Below are 26814 nucleotides of genomic sequence, written 5' to 3' on the forward strand. Positions count from 1 at the left end.
TCTCATTTTACATGTACCCTCCTTTACTTCTGTGTTTGTACCATTGTCATGGTTTCCTTAACTTTGTTATTGTCACTTCCTGTTTTTTTAAACACTCCACCTATATTTGGTCATCAGATTTTAGTCACTTCCTGGTTTGGTCATAGCTCTACCCTGTCGCCTATAACGCTTTAGTTACCCTGCCTATTAGTAGTCTGACTGCGTGTATATAGCCGGTCTCTGCCCTTGTCCTTTGTGAAACCATGCATTTAATTTGCTTTATGTTTATGTATTTTTTTGTATGTTACATAAATATCTTCAGTATATAGAAAAAACAAAAGAATTATCCTTGCCTTTCAATTATTTTCAATGGAAGAGGAATAATTCACTGCTTGGCTATGAATTATCAGTAAATGTAACCACAATGCTGATCTGTTTGTAGTTGCTTGCTTGCCACCTTTGTTAAGGACAACCTTCTAATAAAATGTCAGGGTTTTTTTGTGGATTTTAAGTTCTCATGGTTAAGCGTCTTATCCAAATATGTAATATAGTACAAGCCTAATGACAACTATAGATGAAGCATAGTTGACTAATCTCTAATACCAAGTTGATGAATACAAATTTCATGTCATTTAACATTTACTGCCATAAAAATAGCTCAGTCAATTTCAGAGCTTCAGAAGCATGATACCTCTGAAGCCTGTTCTTCTACGTTTGCAGTGATACAAGCCTCTAAAAATGCAACACCAAAGAGAATGATGTATGGTATTGTGCCTAAGGCATAAGATCTCAGTGTTCAGTCTCTTGCTTATTTCTTACACTTGTCTGATTGTATCTGCTGCCTAGCTGGCATAACAGGTACAGCTCTGTCATGTTTCAGTGGGCAACCATACAACTGCAGTGAACCATAAGCAATGGCAATAATGTGCCACTCTAAAGGGGCACACCTATGTGTTAAGTAATACTAGCGTCATTAGAATTAATATTAAAAGTAAGATTACCGTCATTAGAAGTTCTGTAAAACTGACCAAACTGGTTATCACTGTCAAATCTAATTCACATCCTTATACAGTTCACAGATAAAACAAGAAAGACTTAAATAAAAAAAAAGTAGTTTAGAGTAGTAAACAGTTATTAAGAGTTCTTTATATATATATATAAATATATATATATATATATATATATATATATATATATATATATATATATATATATATAAATAAACATGTACAAAAGAATAAGATATCACATTAAACAATCATTTTCACAAAGTTTAGTTGAGTTTATCAGATACGTCAGATTTGTTAATTTTGCGTTCTCTTGTGGTGAACTAAAACAATTACAGGCAAATCCAGTAGTATTTTGCTGCAATTTTTGGGTCCTGTTCACAACATTTGCACTGTATACGTATTCCGATGTGGTTCACGTCCTTGCTCTGGTTCACAGTCCATTTTCTTAGATGGCCACCAGTACACCACCCTTAGGAGAAGCAGAGAAACATTTTTGTGTCATAGCAGTTTACTGACTGTTGGCAAGTTTTCACTCATGAACTAAATATACATTAGTTATACATATATATATATATAGTATCTCACAAAAGTGAGTACACCCCTCATTTTTCATGTGAAAACACTGAAGAAATGACACTCTGCTACAATATAAAGTAGTGAGTGTACAGCCTGTATAGCAGTGTAAATTTGCTGTCCCCTCAAAATAACTCAACACACAGCCATTAAACTGTTAGCAACAAAAGTGAGTACACCCCTAAGTGGAAATGTCCAAATTGGGCCCAAAGTGTCAATATTTTGTGTGGCCACCATTGTTTTCCAGCACTGCCTTAACCTTCTTGGGCATGGAGTTCACCAGAGCTTCACAGGTTGCCACTGGAGTCCTCTTCCACTCCTCCATGATGACATCACAGAGTGGGTGGATGTTAGAGACCTTGAGCTCCCCCACCTTAGGGTTTAGGTCTGGAGACATGCTTGGCCAGTTCATCACCTTTACCCTCAGCTTCTTTAGCAAGGCAGTGGTCATCTTGGAGGTGTGTTTGGGGTCATTATCATATTGGAATACTACCCTGCGGCCCAGTCTCCGAAGGGAGGGGATCGTGCTCTGCTTCAGTATGTCACAGTACATGTTGGCATTCATGGTTCCCTCAATGAGCTGTAGCTCCCCAGTGCCAGCAGCACTCATGCAGGCCCAGACCATGACACTCCCACCACCATGCTTGACTGTAGGCAAGACACACTTGTCTTTGTACTCCTCACCTGGTTGCTGCCACACACGCTTGACACCATCTGAACCAAATAAGTGTATCTTGGTCTTATCAGACCACAGGACATGGTTCTGGCCATGTCCTTAGTCTGCTTGTCTTCAGCAAACTGTATGCAGGCTTTCTTGTGCATCACCTTTAGTAGAGGCTGCCTTCTGGGACGACAGCCATGCAGACCAATTTGATTCAGTGTGTGGCGTATGCTTGGAGCACTGACATATATATATATATTCTCTATATAAGAGAAAATGATGAGACAAATGAGGTCTTCAAATGTTATGCAGCTGACTTATAAACCATACAAGCAGTTTAAAATAATATTAGTATATTTTAAAGCCTCTTCACCCCAACATGTGTATGCATTTACAGAATTCCATGTTCGAATTATCTTAGCATTATTTGTGCTAATTATACTATGTATGCTTGCTTGCAACACAACCAACAGAGGATGATATTAAAGAAGGATTTCAAATGGAAAGTTTGTTCCTTAAAATGAAGACAGTCCTATTCAAAATGTCAAGTTCATTTTTAACCTTGTTCCGCATACATGAACTCACAGACACCAACAACTGACTAGTGTTATTGTAATATTTTAGACCATCACCCAAAGATGTCTGTGGTATCAATGGATTTAAACTCGATTTTCTATCGCACCACCAGCTATTAAAAACACAACAACAACAACAACAACAACAACAAAAAGAGCTAAAACCTAATCAGCAAGCTAGGTCAATGTTGGCAAAATAAATAATTATGAAAAAATAGTATAAAGAAATCTCGAGTAAAACCAAGACTCAAATAGGGGAATCAAGTGTCCTCTGGTTGAGATATGACATGAGCTGTTATAGGATGTCTGTGAGAAAATTGTATATAATATTAACAAGGATTTAAAAAAAAAAATGCCAAAAAAGGTATGCAAAATGAATGATCCAGAAAAGGAATTGGCAGCTAAGCTAATATGTAGCTAACTAGAAATCAAAACATAGCAAGTTGAAAAGAAACGTGATGCTTGTCTTTGTCTATTTAATATTTACTTCTAGGACACACACAATTTGGCAAACACACTAACAAATCTGGAATTAGCATTACCCTAGAGTGAGGAAGAGCAGCAATAGCACTGATGCCAGACAGACGGTGAGGAGCTCTGGACTGGGTAGCCTCAGCAGTGAAAATGGAGGTATAGAGGGCAAAAGTAGAAACTGTCCAGCAGGTAGGAGAGCTTTATCAAACACGTCCTGCAGTTCTGTATGGCCAACTACCTCATTAGGAACAACTGCAAAAGAAATAAAAGACAAGACTTATATATATGAGCTGGAGTAAATGTTCTTCATTTATTGAGAAGTTAGGTGGTTGTTCATTCACATACCATAGCAATACATTCATTTATTAGATTACATTTACTAGTAACAAAGTTAATACAAAACTCATAGTAAACAAGGATTGAAGTATTTTTGACATAATAAATACATTTTTGTGAAATATTCTGCAGTACACATCACTGATATGCCTGTAAAACACACCGTCCTTACTCTAGAAGTAATACACAAAAACTCACTGCAATTATACTACTATATATAATAATATATACTACTTTATATTGTGCAATGTCCTACAAATTAAATATTTAATTTTCGGTTTACAAATCACCTGCTAGCAATAGAACAAACTATGGCATTTGGTCCTTAGTTTGCGAACTGATACTTATGTGTCCATAGTTTACTAATACAAACTAGTGTTAAGGATTATGAGTTGTAAGCACACTACCCAAACTCACTCTCAAAACTGCAGTTAGATACCCTAAACCCTTTGTTTTAGTGATGATGAAAAATATTTTAGAAATGATTTATTTATGTGTTCTTGATTCACAGTTAATGAATCATTCACAAATTGCACATCAAGATCAGATTGACTGTGCTTCTACCCACAACGGAAGCAAGTGAAGCCAACACAGTTTAAATATTTAATGTTTATGTATGGAATGTTTAAATGTTCAGACCTGTAAGATGATAATAGATGCGGACCAGTGAACGTTCCTGAGAAAAGATTTCGCACTGATATGTGCCCGAGTGCTCCAGACGGGCCGACGGTATGGAGAAGAGCTTATCCGTGCCAGCTGTCACCTCTGCAAACCGATCCATCAACATTGTCTTGATCTAAAAGAACAAGTTGGTAGTCAAATGAGAAATTTTTATACAGACATATTAGAAATTTGTACCCACCTATTTGACTTATTTAGTATTGAATTTCTGACACATGAACTGATGGGCATTAAGGACTGACAGTTGAATATGTGAAAATGTGAAATGTATATTTTATGAGTATATAACTTCCCTTACCTCTGCATACCTCCAAACCATCTGTATGTCACTTGGCAAAACAAATGGCACATGGCACCACATCTGTGTTCTGTTGTTTTCCCCCACAGTGATTTCCTGCACTATCAAAACACATATAAACATTGCACATATAGTACACATTCTAGGCAGGGCTTAGCAACAAGTCTTCCCTCAAAAGAATTAATGGGCAAACTCGCATACCATTCCTATAATTATACCATTTAAGCAGAGCCTCTAGGTGAAGAAAATGATTCTCATCACAGTAATTGTAACACTGCTGGCTGGAAATGAACACCACAGTGCAAGAGAGAAGGCCTGTCATCTCACAAGGAGCCGAGGGCTTAAAGGCTACATGCCAATTTACCTTTGAAAATGTACTTAAGCAAAGGGATAATTCTTAAGAATATTACAGGAATTTAAAGAGATACAAATGGATGATTGCATGGTTATATAATTGTGGTGTCCGCACCACGGTATATGCACAAAACATGAAGGAAAATGTATACAGACATAACATTATGACCACCTGCCTAATATTGTCCCCCTTTTTGGCCCTGACCCATTATGCACTGTGTATTCTGACACCTTTTTATCAGAATCAGCATTAACTTCCTTCACAGCCTTCACTCCCCACGTGTATCACTGAGCCTTGGACACCCATGACCCTGTCAGAATGTGCTCATAATGTTATGCCTGATTGGTGTCTATACAGAGATAATGTTTAATCCATAAAGAATGATCAGAGAAATCCATTCATGTTCTGTTATAAGGGTAAATGCCATGGTATTTGCCCAGTATGTGCTACTTTATAAATTATCAAATAAACATCTACACACCGTTAAAAATGTTGGGAAAATAAACCAAAATGAATGATCACAGAACTTTTTAAATAAAATTTTTTTTACATCACAAAAACATGAGGCAGTAGACTCTTTCTATCCATTGTTTATATATAATAAATATATATTATAGATATGTTGCATATATCCTCTGTCAAAATAGACTCACATGGGCAGTCCAGGGGGAATTCACAGGAGTCATACTGACAAGTCATGCAGTTATAAACGGTGCCATGAGCCTGAAAACCTGACAAAATTGAACATGAACATTAAAACAAGTGTTAATATCATAATATAATATCATAATGTTAATGTCATAATAGATGAGAAGGATGAGAATTTGGATGAACAGTCACGTACCACAAGGAGGGAAGCATCCAGAAGCTGTTTTAAGGTAAAGAGAAACAAACAACACCTTTAAGTCTAAAAAGGATCCCATTCATTTGAAAAAGGCTTAAAGTATGAAAAAGGAAAATGACCAGCAGATGTTTAGACATAAGAGTCTGAAATATTAAGCTGAGTTCAATTAGGCTATTCATGGTATATTATATTTATGGTATTATATTGCCCATAGACGATAATAAAAAGAAACAGTTCTGAAAAATATCACCAATTCAGACCTATATTGTTTTGTAGACAAATCAGAAAAGGGAATCCATCTCACCTCTAGGCAGACCAGAGGCCATTATGATGAATGTTTCTGCAGCAGCTTGTAACCTAACTTCATACACTGTGTCTGAGAGATAATAGGAAACAGAAAAATAGAGCTATGTAACTTTTTTTTTACAGCAAGAGACAGAATGTATTTGTATGTGTGTGGGGCCTGAACTTTTATTTATTGATTTATTTGTTTGCTTGTTTTGATGGAGGACATGGAACTGAATGATGAGGGTGGAACTTCATCAGTAAGTCTGGCTCAAATCAGATCACAAGCAGTGTGTACAAAGGTTTTAAATAGTTGGTAACAGCTGATACCATTATTCATATTCTGGTGAAATTCTTCCACAATAGGCATGATTTCAGCCCTCATAATCTCCTTTAGTGCTGTGTCATAGCCTCTACCTGAGAAAAGAACAAATCAACACACAAAGAAACAGTGAAGCAAGTAAACACCAAGGGTCATCCTCAGAGTTGGTGATTAGAATTCAAAAGATTGAAAAGTCCTTAGTTGTCTATATTTAGAGATGGGTTACATACAAAGATTTCTTTTAAATGAATGAAAATCAAATGTGTATTGTTCATTGCTGTGGGGCTGCCAGATTTGATGTTACATTAACTCCACTTTATATCAAGGAAAAATAAGAGTATGGCGCCCCCTGTGGATAGACATTGAGTAGAGGTGTCTGGGAATGCTGAGGTGACTTTATCTGTTGTGTAGATGGCCACATTAAAACACAAACACTTCATCTAGTAGATTAATAGTTATTACTCTAGTATATTGGCAGAATATGAATGTATATTTACTCACAGTAGTTATATTATTAATTGATGCACATTTGTTTTTATTTAAAAGAAATATGGCTTCCATCCACGTGATAGCTTAAAAATAAGATTAAAAATATAAAAATTAAAATGAAATGATTCATCAACATCTATTTTTAGCACAATGAGGAAGTTTAGAGGCAAAAAGGCGTAAACTGAAAGGTATGACTTATTTATGATTTAAATGGTGTCTGATCCCCTTTGGAAATAAAACTGGACAAACAAACAAAAATCTGGAATGCTACATTTCGTTTTTAATTTCTAGTCCTGTACTGATATATTTGCCTTAAATGTATTTTAATATATTTCCAAGCACAAAACATGAATTTCAGCAAACTGTCCAAGAGTAGCACTGGACTTGATACTGCTGCTTGCTTGAGACAACGTGTGAGTTCAGAATTGGTGTATAACTCAGACACACCTCTAATTTGGCAAATTCTTATCCAAGTCAAGTCCATTGTTATGTCTCACATCTGAACACAGATTTATGCAGTTTTGGCATGAATTCATCAATATTCTTCTTAGGTATTTTGAATGGCTTACCTACTTTAGCTGCCTTGGTTACATTTGGATTGTTGTTGAATATTCTGTCTAGGGTTTTGAAACAGGCATCTATATTACGAATGTTATATTCACTGAGAATGTGACCCCAGCACAGACGGACACTGTCATCTGGATCTATAAAGCACTTGTAACAACTTAATCCTGCACAAATAAATGACATTAAAATTAGTAACCTGACTACAAATCCAAACATTTTGCTCCTTTGTAGTGTTTAGATTTAAAATCCTTAGAATCTTAATTCAAAACAACCTACAGATGAGAGTTTAGATGAGAGTTCAGATGAGAGTTCAGATGAGAGTTCAGATGAGAGTTCAGATGAGAGTTCATTAGAATAATGATGCTATGCTAAAGGATTAAGGCAACTTTTCATAAAAGTTTCTATAATGTTTACGTCTTATACAGACTTACAGTCTTATTCTTCTTATACTTATATAAGAAGTTTAACTGAAATTTGTAAATGTTATATTCAGTATTTAATTCATGCTTTAACTAAACTTAAAAAGGACATCATTCAAAAGTGAATAATGATCAAGAGAAAAATAATATTACATTTGTTTAGTGCTATCGATGTGTAAATTATACACAGTCTAACACATATCAGCTAGAAGAGGAAATGTGAACACATCCACTGATTTACTTTTCTCTTCTAGGCATGTCTTTAATCCACTGTGTCAGAACCTTCCCCCAAATATACCATTTTTTACCTTTTTTCTGCAAACCTAGATGGGGAGAGAAGAAAGAGGGAGAACTAGTGAGGCAGCCTTTATGCTTGTGGTGACTGTCGTGCATGTATTTCTGTTTGAGGCTAGAAATTGATAACAATGGATTGGCCAAACAGTATAAAGAAGTCTATAATTTTGCAGATAATCAAATGACACAACATGCGAGGGATCTCAAGACTATGACCATTGCAAATTACATGACTGCACATAAAAGGTTAAATCACAAGTTTTACCATGATGAAAAAGGCATAATGTATTGATTAGAAGCATTGTGAATGTGTGTGTGTGTGTGTGTGTAAGATAGATGGTAATTAAGAAAAACTACTGACTCATAGCATTTCCACCTCATCTCATAACCCACAATCTCGCTTTTCCTCCCATACCCCCCGCTCCCCGACACACACACCCATTCTTCAATCTCTACTTCTTCCATCCTTTATCACTCGCCATAGAAACCAGACAGGATGCCGAATATATACGAAGTTAATATGTTTCCAGTGGCAGTGAACAACTTTGGTGCTAATGCATTTATCTGTCTCCTCAGAGACAAGACAATCGATAGTGTGCAGGTGCCCATGGTGGATGACAAGTGGTTCATCAGTCATCATCTCTCTGTCTGTAAGTCAGTTGGGGCCATTCTGGCTGCAACTGCTCATTCAGAAAAAAAATGTTTTTTTTTAAAAAATGTCATTTTTGCTCATTTTGTTATTTGCAATTTGACATTCTACAACAATTACACACACTCAATATTTATTATGGATGATATTTGGCTTATTTGAAACAATTGCATATATTGCATATATATTTCTTATATTATCATAATTTGGGTTTAAATATTATAGCATCAGGGGGAAAAATACCTGGTAGGATGCAAAAACCAATGTAAAACATCTAATGCTAGACTGAATGAAGAGACAGAGACAGAGAACACTGGTAGATGTGTATGTATGAACTAAGCAGTCTTTGCATAACATAATCTGATCTCTTTTCTACACAGTGCCCAAAAATTTAGGAACCAATAAGAGTACCAAGACAAAGCAAGAAGTACTATATCTACCCTTTCATCTAACATTAATGCCATTTTTCACTTGTATAGAAAATTAAATATGAAAATAAGCGTCAGTAAAGAGACACAATATACATATATGTATGTAGTTTAACTCCCATTGATTCCTAGGTTTTTGGACACCCTGTAGACACAGGAATAGTTCAGCATTCAGTTTTAACATTTTAATTACATTAGTAATTAATAACTAATTGCTCTTGAACATGAAGACATATCTCGGGGTCACAACCCTTAGCTCTCTTCTGACTGGACCGTTTTATAGGTCATTACACAAAGCCAGCCTACAGAGTGTGCCCCCTTGGGCCACCATGGCAGTTGGATCCAATATGCTCAGCCAGCTGCTATCTTTTCAAGTACCTATAATTAATCTTTGCAGACATTTGACACTTTGACAAGTGAATTATTGGCTATAAGATTGAATACAATGTAAACAAAAGCATAGGTTTCATACATTTGATATAAAGTCAAATATGAATAAACAGGAGTTCATGAATGGCTCTTGGTTTTATATAATTGATGACTTTGCATGCTGCCCCGTTCCTGACCACCTCACCTGTGACCTGCATTTACATCACAGGTTAAGGGTCTCAGGGATGGAGATACATGCTGAGAAATCACTGTTGCTTCTTTTTTTTTTTTTAAAGGCAATGTCCGTGAGGTATACTTCGCAATTATTCTATACATACTGCAAGATTTTCCCTGAGAATTTATATTCAAGCTGCTGCTAATCCATAACACCACACACAATAGGGAAATGTGGCTTTGGATTATGTTTGCACCAAATATTTTAGTGTCAGTTATAATAAAACCGTGGGATGCCAGTGGATATTTTTGCTGCAGTGAGGTTGTGTCGTCACAGAGGATTTAAACCTGAATCTTTCTAAGCTGTATCAGCTCATCTACATTTGCTGACTGAGACAAAATGGTTGTGCATTTCCCTAAATATTTAGCAACATCCCATATTAAACATGCTTGCTAGACAGTTAGACAGACAGAGACAGAAAGACAGACAGACAGACAGACAGACAGACATAGACATACAGACAGTCTGACAGATGTTAATACATAATATGAGTGATATGTTGAATTTAGTTTAAACAACTTAGAAAATAAAAGAAAATTAAAATAAATAAAATTATATAAAAGCAACAAAGCAAAGGAACAGGAATGGTGCACCATCAGATAAAGTACATGTCAAAAATACAGCACCTGCAACATACTTTTTAGGCGTAGTCCACATGCAAAACCCTCCGTCATTTGCAGTTAACAAATAAAATGTTAAAAAAAATTCCACAATGTTTAACTGACACAGAAATCTTTGCACAAATGTTACATTAAATAGACTTTATACGCAGAAAGAAAATGAGTATGGCACCCCCTGTGGGTAGACAGCTCTCACTGACACGGGACTGAGTTAAAAGGGAAATCTCTATCTTTGTCTTCTCAAAATATTTTCACTGGAAACCATTTTAAAACAGCATCCCAGTGACTGCAACTGTCGACAAATGACAAACGACATTGTGAACAGACATGAAGTCACAGTTTTCTGGAGATGGTAATACAATAATACAGAATAGTCACGGCACCTTATATGGTAAAACGATGCAGAAACATCATAAAATGCTGAATTACATATTACTCAGCAGTTATTATTAGCTGTGACAACAAATACATTATTTGAGAGATGTAGAAAGTGGGCAATAGACAGAGCACTTTATCTTACCGTTGCACACTTTGTTCAGTCCATTCCACTTCAGCCAGACTCACATCCTGCATATTCATTTGTGCACAGGTAAGCATGCGTCTAAATGGTGTGAACACAGTAAACACTTTACTACAGTCACATGCACATACTTGGATCAATTATGCAAAAGCATGCACTATTGTACAGCTTGTTGTAAATCCTGAATCATATATAAGAATAGCTACTAAAACAAGGTTGAGAGGTGAACAAGTATAGAAGGAATATTACCATAGTAGTGGCGTCTCACATCTGCAGAACTGGACAGTAACAGTGTTTTAGAGGAACAATGTATTCTTACAAGAGCGTCACAAGAGCATTCAGCCTCTCTCTCTCTCTTCCCTCAATGACCAAGAATCACAAGAAACAAAGACAATTAAAATAAAATACACATCAAGAACATGATAGCAAATGGGTGGCCATACTAAATCAATTTATGCCCCCATTCCCACTCCCCACTCACACATCCTACAATCTACAATAGGAAAAATACTGCAGCCTATTAAAACACATGCTACAAACATACCTGTGAGTGCACACGGGTTTGCGCGTTCTCCTCCTGCTAATCAGTCTCATTTCCTGACTCTGTCTCTTGACTCATCTCACCATTCTCACAATCTTTCCTCTCTTCATCTTTCTCCCCTTGCTCACGTTTTTCAGGCACCATGTCTCTGTAACCCCTTACACACACCCCTCCCCAGACTGCATGTTCACACTCCAGTGTGTATGTGTGTGTGTGTGTGTGTGTGTGTGTGTGTGTCTATGTGTGTGTCTATCTGTCTGTCTGTCTGTCTGTGTGTGTGTGTGTCTATGTGTCTGTGTTTGATGAGGAGAGGAAATGTGTGCGAGACAGAGGGAGTAGGGAGGGGGCAGATGAGGAGAGAGGAGAAGAGAAAAGACAGCAGGGAGGAGAGGGGATGTAGGGGGAGGGTCAGGATCACAACGAAGCATCACACTGATGAGAGATGAAGCAGACGAAAATATCATCCCACATGTTTGCGTCTCTTAATCAATCTGTAGATGCCCCTCATTTCGAGCTCTGCCCTGTACAACAAAATGAGCAAAACACTTATGCAATTTTGTGAAGGCAAAATAATAAACATTCTCTGCTGGAGGTGGTACTGTCTGACATACTGCGTTAAGTGCAGCAATTCTGATAAGTAAAGATTAAGTAAAAGGCCTACAGCTAGGTTAACCTTACATGCAGCTCATTCCTGGGACAGAGCTGTACAATGGTACAGGTAAAATAAAATGGTTTTCTATTATAAAAAGGAGGTTGCAGATTGCAAATATGGACATGGGATATTTATATAGCTACTGGACTAAAGCCATTACAGGGTACACATCATAGATTGTGTTAAGCAGTAAGCCAGTATTGGATGTGAACTCATTTAAATATTTTAACAGCATTAGTGCGTGTGAAGGTTATTTCTTATGATCCTGGCAGAATGAGACAAATAGAGCTGCGCAAAGACTCAAAGACAGCACGGACTTATCACTACTGCCATTCCAGCCAAGCAGGGATGAAGAATGAACAAAACAGGAATGACCCTGTGCGCCTTTGCAATTAATGTAGCTGAAATCTTTTGTTCCAGAGCCAACATGCCTGCTAGGCGTCAGAGTCATGGCCTGCTGAAATAAAGACTTTCAGACAGTGTTGAGAAGCAACATGAAAGTGTGGTAGACAGTGAAAATGCTTTGCTATAGACTCATTTAGATGGCATTCTGGGTATATAAAGGGAGTACTTTATTTCCTTTACTGAAACCTTGCAAAGCATGTAAACATTGTAACATGTCTAAACTGAATTGTACGGCTATATACACCACAAATATTATTTTTACTCATTGTTTGTCACTTGGTATATCTGACCTGGCCATGATGTGTCACAAGATTTCTCAGTTTCGGAATCATTATACAGCAACCTTATGTAGAGGCCAACACTGTGATAATGATTAACAGCCAATCACAGACATGTGCATACATGCAATATATTCTTGGAACATGATGCTACTTACAGGAATGAAGCTCAACAATTATATCCTGCATTCAGGAAAAAAATAGAAAAAAGGAGAAAAATTTGCAAAGAATAGGTTGTCAGTACATGAAATGGACTTAGAATTCTATATAACATAATGTTGCATATACAGTATGTGTAATGCTAAATTCATAAATCTACAGTATTAAGCAAAGTGTGTGCACAAGGGTGAAAAATATATGCACAGAATAAAGTTAATCAAAAATATGCTCTTATACTTAAATATGTAATCTTCTGTGATATATATCCAAATAGCGAATTAGTTATATATTTTGAAAATGTATAGAATTTCTGATAAAAAAAACAAACAAACAAAATATTTAGGATAGCTAGTACGTTGTCCAGACAACATTAAAACCTATATATCAAGTTTAAGTGTAAGTAAGAGATTGGATGATCCATATTTCACAAGCTAGAACAATTGAAGTGGTTGCAAAATCTTAATTAGCTCTCCGCTTTGTGGATGACGCATATTCAGGATTGTATGGCTGGAGTCACAAAAAGCCTAAAAATTAGGTGGAATTAAGGTACTTTATTGCACACACCTAATCTCTTTAAATTATTGTGTGGGTTGACTATCCTTTTTAAATAAAGGGAAGGATAATTCGGTGGTGGTGATTTGTGAACAAGTCAGTGTGTTTGAAAGAATCTTTTATTGGAACAAATCTCTTTAATGATTCATTCTCGTTCACTTCCAGGACTCACATGACATCTTTGGCAGCTTTTCCCTGACTGCAGTAGAACGTAGGCTGTGAAGGAGCTTGTCATTGGTTGGACCTATTGACAGAATCCGCCCTTTACTTCGAGTCTGAACAAGAGCGGTAGACCTACTGATTGTGAACGAACTGGTAAGTGTCATTCGTAAACAATTTGAACAAACCGAATGAACGAGGATCTGCTGACACACTGATGGCATTCATCTAGTTCACCATAAGAATGCAGAAAAGGCAGAAGTAAGTTTGAAAATAGTTTAGCACTAAGACAAGCTCTTTATGTTGTGCTGTGCATTGTGTGGAACATAATCTGCTATTTATGAATGTGTAAAATAACTGATAGCGTTTTTTTATTGTACCGCTGAAAACTACTATTTAAACCTACTGAACGAATGAAATGGATTTACTCATAAGTCTAGAAAGACATTCCCTGGTGTGGTGTAATGGTATAATTTATGGAAAACATCACTGAACGAATCAATGAACAACTCTAAACTGATTTTTTTGGTGAACAGAATCAAATGATTTGAGTCACAGGGATGAATTGAAATGATCAACATTTTCATAGTCACCACTAGAAGCAATAGCTCCAAATTAACCTGGACTTTGGCCCCAGTACCTGCAAAACAAATAGCATCTTTCCAAACACTTTTTCACACAATCCTTGAACTTCACCTATACCTCATTTCACCTGTCAAGCCGTATCTTGTGTGTACTGTGCATCATTTCTTCCAGTTTTTCTGTGTTGTATTGAATTAATGTATCTACCATAGAAGCCCAACTTGACCCTAAACACCCCCCTGATATTTTGTATGCACCTGTCTTATGTTATTTTCCTTGTTACTACACATCCATCATTGTATATAAAGCTCACAGATGCATGTTTCAATTGCGATTTTCTCTCCTTTTTTTGTCTCTCTAGTTTATTTTTTTCCTAGTTACATAAACAGTGTTGCAGTATTTTCACATCTGACCTTTGATTTTCTGGGATGTTGAACAGGCCATGGCATGAGCTCTCAATATTGAACACAGTCTCAGCAAAGATGTGCCTCAGCAATCATGTGCAATTTATAAAGTGTCTGTACATGTGAGAAAAATGCTATAAATTACAGCTGTTGTTTATTATTATTATTATTATTATTATTATTATTACTACTACTACTACTCTAATAATAATAATAATAATTCCATCTCCGTCCCTAGCTGTAGTGGCATTGTGGGATTGCAATAGATGTTCAGGTGCTGCCGCAGGGAAAGCTAGAAGGCTGTACAGTTATCTCCAGGCCATTTACGATGTGAAACCATACAACCAACTACCTCAATCTGCGGCACACAAAGCTCTTCTCCATGCTGAAGCTGCCAGGGAGCTCATCATAAGTTCCACAAAATGTCCAAGAAGGATGGCATGATAGTCTGTTTACCCATCTGCATCAGGATTTTTTTTTATTTGTATAAACGTTACCCTGATTTTCATGAAATATCATTTACATTACATTATATCATTTAGAGTCTTGAGAATCTAGTTTATCTGAAATCAGTATCACAAACATTATGAACAGCATAAAAATGGTTATTTTAATAGTATTGCCCTCCTGTGGACAAGAAAATACAGCAAGTACTCCTTTTCATATGGATGGGCAAGCCACACTCACTCACTCACACACACACACACACACACACACACAATAGGAAGTGCTTGCAGTACAACAAATCAATTTAGATCTCCTTTCTATCTCCTTTTTACACCTTTATGCCATAAATTAATAATTAATATTAAACACACACATGCACACACACACACACACACACACACACACACACATACACACACACACACACAGGATACTTTGATCACCATTATTAGTTCTTTGTAATTCTGACTAGTCATTAAGGTTTTGATTCATTTAGGTAAAGTGAGTTAGGTAAAGAGGCCCCTCTTGCCTCTCTGCCTCAGGCATGTCACTCAAGTCCTTGATATGAACATTTGTCTATTTATGGGTATGTTCAACATCACTTAACACTGATTCTCTGTTCAACTCCATCATGGGTTATCTCTCATTCTTCCAAAATTACTCGTCAATTTTCATTTCAATACCTAAAACCTTTCCCCCATGTGATTCTTTATTTAAATTGTATGATTTGCTAAACCTCTAACCCAGTGTTATGCTAATTATTATACCAATGTGTATATATACAGCTCTGGGAAAAAAAATAAGAGACCACTGCCCAATCTCCAGATTTAAACCCTATTGAAAACCTCTCTAATGTCATCAAGAGGAAGATGGATGGTCACAAACCATCAAGCAAAGCTGAGCTGTTTGCTTTTTGGCAAAAAGAGTGGTATAAAGTTACCCAACAGCAATGTGCAGCATTCCAAAACACATGCAAATCGGGGTTATTCCACCAAATACTGATTTCTTAATGTTATTTAGCCAAAGCACAATTTGTTTACAAATTATTTACATTTTGTTTTATTTGAGTTATTAAAGCTCTGCAAATACTGAATGATCTTGGGTTATTTTGAGGTGTTGTCAGAAATATTGTCAGCAGTTCACAAAAAATGAAACAAAACTGTTCATCTCTCCAATACATGAACCTATAAGAAAAAAACATAAGAAACTATTTTTTTTCCAGAGCTGTATTATATATAACTAAAATAACAATTATTTACTATTTCATTTACTTGTTAATATTTGTTTCCAGATAAGACAATAGTCTATGACAGTATCTAACACTGCCAAGGCTGTACATATCAAATTCTTAGGCATACTAAACAACTATAAAGTTACTTTGATAGAAAGTGTTTTCTACTTTACATTTATATATATTTACATTAATCCTGTTTACATGTTGCTTTAATATCTACAATCACTGTATACACTGTTCTTTGCACATTGTCTTGTTCATTGCACAAAGTCGGCCTATATGTTGTTTGTCTGCACTGTCTTGTCTTGTCTTGTCTTGTCTTGTCTTCCTGTGCACTTCTGTTGTATGTCTAGTTCTTAAGACTGCACCTTAAGTATAGTTTAATTTTTTAGTTTAATTTTAATTTTTAAATTATAGTAAAAAATTTTTTTATCTCTATGTCATAGCTCTATGTTTGTCTGCGTCACTGTACTTTGTCTGTGTTCTGTGTAGCACCTCTGGTCTAGGAGGAACGTTGTTTCACTTCACTGTGTACTGCATCTGCTATATATGGTTGAAGTGACAATAAAGCTTCTTTGACTTTGACTTTGACTTGACTTACTGTTTTCCTGTGGTGTGTTCTCTAAACCTTGTATTTTAATTGATCTTTTCTATGTATGAATTGTTTTGTGTGCATGCTTCAGGTATTCTTGAAAGACATCAGGCCTTATCCCAAACACAAAGCCCAGTGACCGCACTTTGCCCTGCCACCATGCCCTACTACTGAAGAGAGCAGTGGGAGAGGGGGGAATAAAGAGCCATATGAGCACTTCAAAGACTTGGGCCATTGGCACACTGCCACAGCAATGCCAGAGCTTCCATTAATGCACAACCAGGTGGATTTCTGTACGCTCTTCCCTTCCCCCCCACCCCCTTTTCCTGCATGCAGCTCAAATTGCTAATCCCCTTGTGAGGCCCCCGACTGGTGCCGGATCCTCTCCCTCCCCCTTTGTCTTCCCTAATTCTCTTCTTTTTCCCCTATCCCTAAATGCCCCCCACAAACATGCCAGGTGGTTGTTCCAGTGTACACCTCTTTTTTTCTTTATTCTGTATAACAAAACCTATGTTTGTGCCCTTTCTTAATTTCACTTTGTAAGCCTTATTTTGACTCCATTTTGTGTCTGTCTGACGGTCCTAGTCTCTTGAATTCAGCACATCTCTTTACGGCGATGACTGTCTGCTATAATTTTTATTCAGTTACTAGCTGTAGGAGTGTCTTAAATCTCGCATATGTATGTGTGAGGCATCTGTGTGCTTTGCATTGATTGCACCCCGAGCCATCCTGTACACAGAAGTTGATAAACCGTGATCTGAGGGTGTGCAGAAACTCGTTAAAAACTTGTGGGAGTGTGATCTCATTGCATGTCTGTTTTGCTCATGTGCATCTACAATTGACCAAATTATTCTGTTAATACTTTGCCATAGGAATAAGTAGAAAAAATAAATTAATTTAGATTCACTACAACGCTTGCTTCATGAACTATAATGTTTGTACTGTATCTACGGGAACTGATTAAGGAACAAGGTCATGCCCAAAATGTTATTTAGCATTAATTAAAATAGTGCAATTAATAATTTAATCTAATACTTTTTTTGTTTTGTTTTTTTAAATCAATAATTAATTATTCAAATATCTAAGAAAGAATGTGAATATATTGTAGTAGCTGTGAAAATCAATGGACGTCTGAAATAATTTCATAAAATGCTTTAGTATCTCATTGCTGGTAGTGATTTCATTTTGTACCTGCTTACAAACATGAGTTCATGAGGGATGCCACAATCTGGTATTTAAAACTCTAGCTCTCTGAATTGCTTGTGCAATTATGTTGGATGTTGTAAGCAACAGCTCCAGTGAATTTATAAAAGAGATTTAGAAAAAAACCCACTTAATTTAGCTTTATTAATTCATTTTCAAAAATACTTATCTACATATGATGCTCTGTGTGTGTGTGTGTATGAGGGGGGAAAGGTTGTTAAAAAGGGTTGTCATAGAAACAGGTGCCATGGTAACCACTGGCACTTTGGCAAGGTGCCAAGCAGTCACCATGGCAGTGTTGTCAGTCGTGTTTGGGTTCTAAACAGGTAGGTGGCACAGACATTGAATGGGTGTAATGTGGAAGCTGGGGATTTAAATTTTTCTGACTTTGATGTATTGAAGCTCATATGAAGCTCATAATATGGACAAAAAGAAAGTATAAGTGAATGGCATGTTTCTTCTGTAATTGAAATATTAGTTATGTACTTGTATCTGAGATGAAGCCAAGATATATTCAGGAATTTAAAATGCATACAACAGCTTTATTGCAATCACAGGAATATATTACCTGTATCATTTGGCATCTATTAATTAATTACAATGATTTCAGATGATGAAATGTTTCATGTGGCCAAAATGGGGAACATGTTAAAGTGGTTTGAGTTGGGGTGAGATTAGAGCAGGAGATAGAAGGTAAACTGAGTTACCTGACCACTACAGAGACAAAGCATACCTGGAATCTTAGAGGCAGGAGATGAAACGACAAAATACCAAGGCCAGTATCTAAAACAAAACAGAAACCAGAAATGTTTATTCACCAATGGTGCAGACATGTTTAGAATAACATTAAGAAAAGACCTGGTACATAAAACTTTACAAGTTCATGGCATTAAATGCAATGCAATACTGCAGAACCACTCCAAATATTATGTCGGGGAAGTAACTAGAATTAATGTACTTGTTGTGGAAATCACTCTGTATTTGATTCACTGTAAACATGACTGTAAAATTACAGCCAAAGTAGAACTATATATATATATATATACATATATACTATATATATATATATATATGCCTCTGATATCCTGTTTGTGAATTGCCTGACCTTGACCAAGTTTAAGCGAAGTGTTTTTTTGGCTTTGCCTTTTGGTAACTGGAGTAAAATTACCTGCAACTATATCAGTCTGTTCTGCTTGACAGTATACTTTGAATGTGGAATGAAGGAAGTGAGACAGCTAGGTTGGCTAGTGGTGCAAGGCTACATAGTTTAGAGCAACAACAGAAGTTCACACAGCCATCCAACACACACACACCACCATAAGCTGCAACATCACCCTCTCCCTTTCATCACATGCATGTATTCTGGGGTCTAACCCCAGGGTTAGAAAGTAGCCCAAATTATCAACTTGCTCATGGAAAGCAGCTCCTGTCTGTGGTCCAGTGTGAAAGCATTGTAGCTGTGTATGCTCTGCCATTCAGACTTGAAAGAACACTTGCCAGATCACTCGCAGTGGGTAGAATGAGCCTACGTTCATGGCAGCATATCACCAATGCCTAGATCCCATGATACTTACTATGCTTGCATGTCATGACAAACAGAAATCCTCGTATTCAGTCACTGGCCTCTCCATCTGCCTGTACAGTCTGGTACCCAAACTAGCAGGAAAAGTTTCCCTGATATCAGTCCCACTGAAAGCATGCAGACAGGCCAAGCCAAGCTCAAAGCTGTGGCATGCAAACAGCTCTGCTGCTATTGTGGTGACACTCAGTACCAAATTTCACAGAGCCCATTATGTCCCCAGCCACATACATCTCAACCACCAAAAACATCCATGGACTAAGACAAAGTTTGTTGGGGAGTTGGGGAGACCTGTTCCTAATAGTTCCTAATACTATAAAAGAACTTCAAAGGTTCCTCAGCTTAAAGAGCTAAGCTCTTCATTGTGAATCACCTGGGAGCTGGATTTGTGATGCAGCAGCAATGCTGCCCACGAGATAATAACCCTGAAGATTTCAAGACCAAAATGTGAAGATCTAACCTGTGTATAGCAATGGCATAATCAGTCATAACATTAGTTATGAGCAATATTGAAAACCTATGGTATGAATTGAAATGTAGAATACAAACCTAAAACTATATTATTAAATTAACTTTGGTAACTGATTTTTTTCTGCTCAGTGCTGCAGTGGATACAGTCTTTCTCAGTAACATTTACCTGCCTTTCAACAAAATTTGCCAATCTGACATTGAAATAGGCCGTTCATGCAAATCCAAGGATTTGTTTTCAGGTTTTGCCAATGTGAAACATAGTGCTCATCTTGAACATTCTCTGCCATCTCTACTATCTGTGGTCTAATCAGAAGTCTCCTGATGTTTTTTTTTTTTTTGAGCCAATCACAACTCACAGCTGGAAAACATCACAGTCAGTAAACTGCTATTGAGGCAAGTCTTTTGTATGTTACTTGAATCACAGCACCCTTTGTTAACAAACACACACTAAAACAGCTCTGCATGCTCAGATCGGACGCCTTCACCCGCTCTATTAAATTAGGCTATACAAGTTCATGTTTAGTGCTCAAGTAGCTGCAGGTGGCCTTCACCATGAATGAACACCCAAACACCACGAATAATGGGGCTTCAAATACCATTAAACTAAGAAATTTGAAGGTAGCAGCAAAGCAGTAAAGGCTTATTTTACCTTGTTGTTGTCCAAATCTTTTGAAGATACAGTATGGCAATCTGAACACAAAGAACTCTTCAGATTTTCTAGCGGAAAAAATGTCGACTCTGACAAGTCAGGTTAGCGAGAGCTAATTAATTCCACTTCACTGATTAAGACACTATTGTCATCTTGCTAAGGAGTTATGGAGGAATGGTAAAGGCTGACAAGAAGCAAAAAAGCCTTTCACTTGAAAGAAACAGCAACATTAACAATATATAACCACATTGCTACCCAAACAGTTCTTGTGTGATGTAATTCTTAACTGATTAAGGCAAAGATGACATACAAGAAATCACAAAGAATCACAAATTCCATTAGCTGTTTTCTATCAAACACAGTCTGTGTAAGAATATAGCTAGCACTAATCTGATAACACAGTTCTCAGAAGGCATGAGAATGACTTATGCTCTTTGCTGTAAATAAGATTCATTTCAAAGGCAGCTTGTGTGTTAACTGTGGGAGAATCAGCCCTTCCTGTAGATGAACTCTCTTTTGCCACTTTTGCAGAATTATGGCTGCATGTATGAAAAGCATGTACATTTGTTATAAAGAGTACAGTTGGTGAAACATTGTTTGCTATGCAGTTAGGGTCCTCTACTAAGAACTGTTTCTAATACAAAGCTTCTAAAAATATAATGTACTAAAAGCATTAGCAATGATATTAATTGAATGAAGCCCGACTTGGCTCAGACAGACATGGATATCTTGTTTCATAACTAACTGACAGACCTAAGATAAAAATAAACACGCACTCAGAGTCAGATGTGGTTTAATTCTTCTTTAAAGGAAGGTTCCAGCAATCTTTTCAATTTGAAGTAAAAAAAAAAAACACCAAATGATGCACAAACAGGATATTCAATTAGATTACAACTTCAAGCAAGGATCTATCAAATTGCATTACTGAATACATTACTATCAGCTATCAACCAAGAGCTTGGATAAATGATAATATGGAGTGACATTTTAGAGGCTGTTGTATTGGGATTAGGTTTGTGTCTGATGTACTATGTGCTTGTGTGTCACTGAATGCAAGGTGTTTGTTTGGGGAGCCTGTTTAGAGGAGCACTATTTATTGAGAAATAGTCAGCCCTTTCCCCCACCTGCCCTTCTATCCCCCTTTCGATTGGCCTCACATTGGTAATGCCTGGCTGACCACAGCACCCCTTAAAGGGGCCAAAGGTCAGGCAAAACAGTCTGGTGTCATGGCAACCTGGCTACCATCAACCAGAATAACTGAAAGAAGGTTTTCGGGGTAGGTCAATCAAACAAGTCTCAAAACCACTTGCAGGCTTTCAAGTGGGACCAGGAAACAATACATACATGTCCTGTTCAGATGATCTCAGTAAGCAGAAACCCATTAAAAATGAGGACTACATTGTAATTTTTGCACTGCATTTGTGTATCTTTCTTTGTAGCACACATTTTTACATATTATTTATTTTATTTATGTATGAGACCTTACCTTAGCTACAACTGAGAAATTTGCTTTGGCTGCAATTCATTTTCATTTTTATATTCTACGTTGATAGCATATATGTAAATGTGTAATAGACTCGGTATCATATACAAAACTCTTCATAGAACTAGTACAAGAAATCTTATTGAACAGCTCAGCTTAATGTAAGACTGAGTGAGTGACACTGTGTGACATGTAGAGCTATATGATGTGTGTGTGTGTGTGTGATAGAGAGAGAGAGAGAGAGAGAGACAGACAGACAGAGAGAGAGAGAGAGAGAGAGAGAGACAGACAGACAGAGAGAGAGAGAGAGAGAGAGAGAGAGAGAGAAAGCTTTTCATTTTCATCATAAGAAAAGAGAAAAGAAAATTTGAAGTGTGTGTGTGTGTGTGTGTGTCAGAGAGAGAAAGTGTGAGAGAGAGAGAGAGAGAGAGAGAGAGAGAGAGAGACATACTATTCATTGTGTATGCAGGCAGTGTGGGAAGGGTTGTTTTGTGGATAAATGGAAGAAAAACACATTTAGATCAATAACATATTTAAAGGATTCAAGGATGGGTGCGAGTGTAAGAACAAATAAGTGAGAGAGAGACAGAGAGAACATTTTAACCGTAAAAGCATATGTTTTTACAGTCATGCAGTCTGGGAACTATATATTTCTTGAACTGAACTTGAGGAAGGAAGAGCCAGAAACAAAAATCAGTTAGAGGATAGAGCATGTGGAAAAACCATGCTCTCTAAACCATGACATTTAACCTTTGACCTCCTGGCTTTGACCTTTTACACTCTCTGGAGAGAGCAGACAGGCTTCACTTTAAAATATCATCTCATTTTTTTGTGGTTGTGATATTTTGAGGTTTGACAAATTCACAGGATACTACGTTCATCCCTAGCAATTATTATTGATCACTGTATTATTATTATTATTATTATCATTATTATTATTATTATTATTATACATAGTTTGTCATGAAATACAGACTGGTTGCTTGGAAACAATATTACCTTTTATATGTGCTTGTACGTGTTATATTTCCTCTGACTCAAGAGGATTCATGTTCAGCAAAGGTGCACTATATACACTCTTAGTCCTGACGTAGAATCCTTTCGACATAAGTTTGTGTTATTAGGGAGAATTTTGCAATAATTCACCACATTTAAGTCATAGTGATAAGAATTTATCACAGTATCACCTACCCTGTTTTCTGTTTTTGACAGTTTCTCGCTGATCTTCCCTTCTTCTTTAGTTTTACAGATTAGTTGCTTGATAACAGCTAATGTTGGATGCTAAAGTGCAGACTTTTCTTCCTATGCTTTAGATAAAATTGACCAGGGGAAGCTTTAATGACAAGCCATTCATCCACCAGAAAACCAAACACAAATATCCTCAAAATATTTGAGCTTGTATCAGAAAACTGCACACTATGGCAAACTAGCTAAAATGTAGAATATTTGATACAAAGACCATCATTTCATTTCAGATAGGAACAGGAATGGCACCAAATATGTGTATGCATATAGAGATTCTCTCCAAATTACTGTACGTGTTATTGTCACTACTTTTTAATGTATTATTGAAGAATGCTGTAACCCTCTCTGCTTTATTCTTTTGCCATACTTGTTGTTTCAAATGAGACTAAATGCAGTATTAAAGTAACTGCAATAATGGTGTAGACGTAAAGGCTATGATGAGGAATGCAAGAAGATTTTGCACAGTGTTCGTAAATTAAAAGGGTTTAAAAAGTAATACTGGTCTACAAATTTATCTTTTTGCCAGCATGGCAGCTAGCTAGCCTTCCTTTAATTCCTCTACTACATAAAAAACCTATCAATATTTTGTCAGTTAACACGGGAGAACTGCTATTTTGATAGGTACAAGCCAATTTCTTTTGACATTTGTATGCTGTTGTATGCTGTATGCATGGTCATTAATTAATGCAGGATTAACTTAAGGGCTCTGCGGGAAAGTAAAAGGCACGAAAAGGAGTGTGACGTTCAAAATCAACCAAGAAAGTGGGATTTTTAAATCTGTTTTCATCCAAAAATGCACTTATGCTGCCACCTCCCTAAAGTGCCTCTTAGCCCAGACACAGGGATAAGAGGTTTTTACTTATCCAAGAGCAGCCCTAAAAGTCTTGTCCCACTTTCATCAACCCAGTTTTGTGGATGTTAACTATTTATCTCACCTCCCTCCAACATAAATAGAAAACTTTGGTTAAGTATTAAAATAAAATTAAATAAATACAACAGAATTCATTGGGTTTTTATTTTTTCACTAACAAATAGTCGCTATTGAAGACTAGTTTAAATAAATTCAATTCAGTTTCATTTTATGTAGCTCTTTAACATTGAACACCCTTACAAAGCACCTCTACAGGAGGTGCCGATATATAAAATGTAAATTTAAATTGATCTCTTTTACACACAAGCTTAAGATATGCAAATACATTTAACCGTTTAAAAGATCTAGGCAATGCAACCTGTAAAACATGCACCTACTGTATCCCTCCTGCTTTATGTAACTAAAGCATAAACTCCACATAAATCCAATTAACATAACATTGTTCTTTTAAGATAACCAACTTTTTCAACCATATTAGTCAGAATCTGTGGTGTTAGGCTATCGAAATCAAAGGCATTCTAGTTCAAATGACCATGTTATAGCTTATTATGCTGCACATTTTGTTTGTTTCGCATGGCATTTGATGCAGCACATCACATGAAGCTTGTACTTTATAGGTTGTGTTTGTTGACTGCTCAGTGAACAAGATAGATAGATAGATAGATAGATAGATAGATAGATAGATAGATAGATAGATAGATAGATAGATAGATAGATAGATAGATAGATTATATATGGAATTATTTTCCAGGCTATTAACCTTCTGTACGTTTTTAGTACATTTTATCTCTGCATATCAGTATATATCCAAAGTCTACAATCAAAACTAATGTCTGTGATTATATATATATATATAATCACAGGCATTAGTTTTGATTGTAGACTTTGGATTGCTGTTTAAAATAGCTTGCATGCACTAGGATCCACTTGGATCACCATATTTATTGATTTGTTTTTGACATAGTAGAATTTAATCTAGGCAGACCTGTGGTTTCTTTGGCCATAATGAGGCTATAATCAAAACTGGGTTCATAGTCTGTTCAGTGTTCTGCGGTGTTATCCAAAACACAGCAGGCGAAAAGGTATACTGCCATCCATTTGGCTAATTATGTTGGTAGCAGTGTAAATATGGATCCTTCAGAGCTATGGTTACAAATCTGTCATGTTTTTCACCAATCACATCAACTTTGGTTGTGTAGCACAGAACAGAAATTTAAGAAGATGTTTAAGTGTCTCATGTCGAAAACTTGTTTAAATAAATTGTCAGACTTTTCATATACTATTGTCTATTGCCTGTTTTTCACTTCTTCATCAGCATAGCCAGATGGCCTGGGTCTTGTACATCTGTCGAATGGACCCTTGTATTCGGATGTGGCCAATGGTGAAGTTTGAAATGCACAATGTGCTCAGTGTTTTTGCTGTTAACAAGCTCCCTAGCTCAAATTGCAGTGGGATGAACCAGCACACAATACAGGAATGACCTTGGGATACCCTGGCAGTTTTAGTAAAAGGCTACATTTGATCACTGCACTTTTTGGCTCTGTGTTCAGTACAGCTGTGATGCCACCAATGTGGTCCCAACCGCATCCCATTTTTGAAAGCAAACTCTGAAGGAATGTTGTGCCTTCACATTTGATTAAGGGCAATCTGATGCATCATGTCTTATGTTCTTGTCTCAGACAGAAGCATCAAATCTTTTAATGTTTTCTCTACCTGTGAACCAAAGCCCTGTCTCCATCATAATTAAAAAAAATGTTTACCAATATTTAGAAACATTTTCTCTATTACTCTATTCTCTATACTCTATTTTCAAATTATCTGCATCACAGCTGCTCTCCTTTAGTCATATCTCAGCTTCAACACATAAAAAAACATGCAATTGTTTATTTATTTATTTATTTTTATTCTCAGAAAGAATCACCAAAGTGTATATGGAGTTTAAACCCCTGAAGGTTTAAGTAACATAGCAAAAAATTTGTCAGTGTCAGACATAACCTTAGGCCAAGACATCCAAGACTGGTCATTGATCCCCAGGTACATAACCTGTGATGTAAACATCTGCTCTCCAGTTTCCAAAGAATGCACGTGGCAAACTTTTGAACCTTTCTCAAATAACACACTGTGTATCATCTTCACCTTCTTCTTCCTGTCTCTCCTAGACAGACTATATATACCAGTATCTGCTATATAGTACATCTGCTCACAGTATAACACCAATATATTATTTGGATATCATCTCTGGTAAAATTATTAAGAGGATTGCTTCTTCTACACCTTGTTATAAAATATATAGAAATAAATGATAAACTATATAAAATATATCTT

The 26814-nt window shown here is 36.5% G+C and overlaps 1 protein-coding gene across 1 annotated transcript; it reads right to left on the reverse strand.

Annotated features, from left to right (window-relative positions):
* Positions 1–1210: 1210 nt before the first annotated feature.
* Positions 1211–9781, reverse strand: spaca6 (sperm acrosome associated 6). The gene is made up of 9 exons (XM_058417172.1): positions 7452–9781; positions 6402–6488; positions 6091–6162; positions 5787–5810; positions 5596–5673; positions 4588–4688; positions 4248–4404; positions 3341–3524; positions 1211–1458 (listed from the first exon to the last, which is right to left on the reverse strand). The coding sequence occupies exons 1-9, from the start codon at positions 7663–7665 to the stop codon at positions 1365–1367; spliced, it is 1011 nt and encodes a 336-aa protein (XP_058273155.1). The 5' UTR covers positions 7666–9781; the 3' UTR covers positions 1211–1364.
* Positions 9782–26814: the final 17033 nt, after the last annotated feature.

Source organism: Hemibagrus wyckioides, linkage group LG01 (assembly GCF_019097595.1).
Source record: "Hemibagrus wyckioides isolate EC202008001 linkage group LG01, SWU_Hwy_1.0, whole genome shotgun sequence".
NCBI lineage: Eukaryota > Metazoa > Chordata > Actinopteri > Siluriformes > Bagridae > Hemibagrus > Hemibagrus wyckioides.